Source organism: Gaeumannomyces tritici (genome assembly GCF_000145635.1).
Source record: "Gaeumannomyces tritici R3-111a-1 unplaced genomic scaffold supercont2.9, whole genome shotgun sequence".
NCBI lineage: Eukaryota > Fungi > Ascomycota > Sordariomycetes > Magnaporthales > Magnaporthaceae > Gaeumannomyces > Gaeumannomyces tritici.
Genome location: NW_008804553.1, coordinates 271,286 through 274,684, shown reverse-complemented (window position 1 = coordinate 274,684; position 3,399 = coordinate 271,286). Strand labels below are relative to the sequence as shown.

The window sequence follows — 3,399 nt, the reverse complement described above, 5'->3', positions numbered from 1 at the left end:
GAGAGAGAGAGAGGGATGGTGTAAACAGCCACTACGTACTCGATCGGCTCCCACCGCGCCATGGACGCCCCGAGGTACAGCCCCGCCAGCGCCGTGGCCCACGCAACACCCGAGCCCGAGGCGCGCAGGAGCCTCAGCGCGGCGGCAGTCGCGGCGGGTGCTGGTGTCTTTGTCGTCGGTGTGGCGGCTCTCTTTGGCAGCAGGGCGCGTGCGCTGAGCACGGCCGCGCCGGCGAGGGTGCCGGTGGTGGCGGCGCGGGCGGCCACGTGGGTGGCCAGGATGGTGCGGTGGAGCGGCTGGTCCTCGGCGTAGTCGGCGTGGGGGAAGAGGCGGGACATTGTGTGTGTTTTTCCGGGAGTTGTGTTGGGATTTATTTGTCAATTCGGTTTATGGCTTTTTATCGAGGCTTTGGTTTTGAGACGAAAATGTCGACGAGGACGGTCCGAATCTACAGCATTTATATCTCGCCATTTTGCCCTGTTATCAGCACCACTTGATTATAACACTCCATCCGGGCACTCAACCGAGACACCGCGCAACAAAAGCATGTCAGCAATGCGGACACCTCGTCCGGGGAATGTGGCCGACTGCCGATCGAAGAAGGCCTTGTGTAAGGCTTTGTGTAAGCGAGTGCGAGCCAAAGTGCGAGAGTGTGAGTGGGTCCACCAACATCGTGATTGTCAATTGACGGACCGGCAGTCAGCGACCCGGCTAGTTGCAAATCCGGCTGACGCTTGTCCTATCTCCTTCGCCGTTTGGTAACCACAAATGGCGAATACCATGCAAGAATCTAGAAATGCTGTTATATTACCCCTGAATCCACGTGTTCGTCTCCGTCATCCTAAACGCCTTGCAGAAACAGCCCAATGCATCCTACCCCAGCCAGGTACACGCCCCCTTTTCCCCACCCTCACTCAATGTCGCTCATATCCATCAGGCTCTCCCGCTTCGGCTGCAGCCTCTCCCGCTCCTTGCCCTTACCCTTGTCCCGAGCCCGCAGCCCCACGACGGGCCCGTCCCCGGCCGCCGCAGCCCGGTCGGCCGCACCGCGCCGCCGCAGCCGCATGGCGCGCTCGCGGCGGGCCAGGTCCTGCTCAAAGGCCTCGACGTCGGCCAGGTCATCGTCGGGCCCCAGGCTGGCGCCCGCCGTCTCGTCGAGCGCCTTGCCCAGCAGCTCCGTCGCGACGGGGTCTTGCGGGTTGACGGCTAGGGCCTCGTGCAGCACCACCACGGCCTCCTCTGGCCGGCCCTGGTCCAAGTGTATCAGGCCCTTGGCGCAGAAGATGGCCGGGTCCTTGCCACCTAGCCGCAGCACCTCGTCGAACTGCTCGAGCGCGTCCCCGTGCAGCCGCAGCCGCCGGTACGCGTGCGCCAGGTTGGTGCGCGACGACAGCCACGCCTGTGGGTCGCCGTCGCCCTCGGCCGCCACGTCGAGCGCCCGCCGGAACATCTGCGCCGCCTCCTTGAGCCGGTCCTGGTGGTAAAAGACCACCCCCATCTCGTTGAGCAGCAGCGGGTCGTCGCGGCAGAGGTCGTAGGCCGTCTTGAGGAACTCCTCGGCCACCGTCATGTTGTGCATGGCGTGGTTCTGCATCCCCAGGAAAACCTGCGGTAGGTGCGTGCCCATAAAGAGCCGCGCCGCCGTCGAGTAGGCCGAGATGGCCTGGTCGTGCTCGCCCTCGGCGGCAAACGTGTGCGCGAACCCGATCCAGGCTGGCCCAAAGTGCGCGTCCATCATGCTCGCCTTGCTGAAATAGCGCCGCGCCTCGGCCACGCGCCCGATGGAAAAGTAGTAGATGCCGACCGCCAGCCACGTACACGGCTCCTCCGGGTGGTGGTCGGCCAGGTCGTGCGCCACCAGGAACAGCACGTTGGTCATGCGCAGCTCGTGCAGGCACGCCAGGTGCAGCGGGTACACGGCAAAGTTGTACTTGTCCACCTCGAGCACCCCGCCCGTGATGGCCAGCGCGTCCTTGTAGCGGCACTGCGTGTACAGCAGGTCCGCCTGCGCCAGCAGCAGGTCCGGGTTGTCGCCGAGGCCGTAGTGGCTCGACAGCGCCTCCGTCGCCGTCTTGAAGGCCGCCTGGTTGCGGTACTTTGACAGCCGCGTGCTGTAGAGCATCTTTGTGAAGCTGGCCGCCTCGTCCGACACGTCGCCCTCGGGCCCCTCGACCCGCATGGCGTCGAACCCGAGCTCGTCCAGAAACTCCCACTCCTCGCGCGGCGACATGAGGTGGTTCTTGGTCAGCTGCTGGAACGCCTCGAAGCACTGCACGTCGATGCGCACCGCGTCCTTGTAGCACTCCTTGGCCCGGTCGAAGGCGTTCTGCTTGGCGAAGCAGAGACCCCGCAGGTAGCACATGCCCGCCTCGTACCGCCGCGCGAGCGCCTCCTCCTCGTCCGCCGCCGCCGCCTCCTCGTCGCGCAGCTGCTGCTGCCGCTCCGCCACCGTCTGCGCCTTGCTGCCGCCGACCCCGTTGGTGCCGCTCGAGCTGCCGTTCGTCTTGGTCCTGACCTCGCGCGCCCGCCGCTTGTTGGACGCCGTCGGGATGAGGTGTGTGGGGTTCCGGTCGCCCAGCACCGCGAGCGCCTCCTCGAACTGCGACTGTTTGATCAGGCAGTGGGCCGACAGGTATCGGCACGACGGGTTGCGCGCCACGAGGTCGGATTTGGACAGCAGCGACTGCGCTCGAGTAAAGTTGCCGCTAGCAAAATGGACCTGGGCGAGCCAGAAGGCGTCCTTGTCGTCATCTACACCATCTCGCGGGGTAAATGTCAGATCAGTGTCCAAGGAAACAAACACGGAAAGGCTCCGGCCCATCAGGACACGAACTTGTCAGCGCCAGCAGCTTGTCGCCGACAAAGATGGCGGACTCGTACTGTGCTTTGTTTAGGGCATCCTGCCTCCAGTCGCGTAGGAACCGCTCCATCGTGGCAGACCCCGCATGCGCTCAGCCCACGGGAGGGCGGCGACGGCGTGTGCAGCTAAGTTCGAGAAGTGTCCGAGGGTGGGATCGGGTCGGCAGTCGGAAAACGAGAAACCGGTGGTTGATTCTGGGAAGTGTGGTTCGGGAGGCTGACAACCTCATCCCAACTATGTTTTCACCTGTTGTCGGCTGCCAACCTTTAATCTCCGACCTGTGTATTTAGGCCCCACATCTCTATATTTAACCTCACGCTGCCCAATTTGTCCCCCTAGGGGCCCAAGGTCGCAGCAGAACCGGGCAAATTATTGCATTATTGCTAGTACGTGCCAAGGCGAAACGGAACATCGACCGCCCAGTGACCTATTTATGGAGGATAGCTTGGCGGGAGCGCTAAGCACAAAGAGAAATGATTCATCTTTCTTTTCGAGACAATATGGTAGAGAAATTTCTAACGTTCACGGTCGGCACGCCG

The 3,399-nt window shown here is 63.2% G+C and overlaps 2 protein-coding genes across 2 annotated transcripts in view; both read right to left on the bottom strand.

The window, feature by feature from the left end:
- The window catches only part of GGTG_12549 (hypothetical protein), a gene marked incomplete at both ends in the record, with an annotated part of 712 nt that extends 374 nt beyond the window's left edge, over positions 1-338 (bottom strand). Inside the window, one exon of the mRNA XM_009230449.1 lies at positions 36-338. Within this exon, the coding sequence (XP_009228713.1) occupies positions 36-338 (303 nt within the window). The remainder of the gene's footprint in view (positions 1-35) is intronic.
- A 572-nt stretch (positions 339-910) lies between these two features.
- On the bottom strand, positions 911-2,930 carry GGTG_12548 (anaphase-promoting complex subunit cut9; the record flags this gene model as incomplete). The annotated part of the gene is made up of 2 exons (XM_009230448.1): positions 911-2,751; positions 2,834-2,930. The coding sequence occupies 2 exons, from the start codon at positions 2,928-2,930 to the stop codon at positions 911-913; spliced, it is 1,938 nt and encodes a 645-aa protein (XP_009228712.1).
- Between the last annotated feature and the right edge of the window lie 469 nt (positions 2,931-3,399).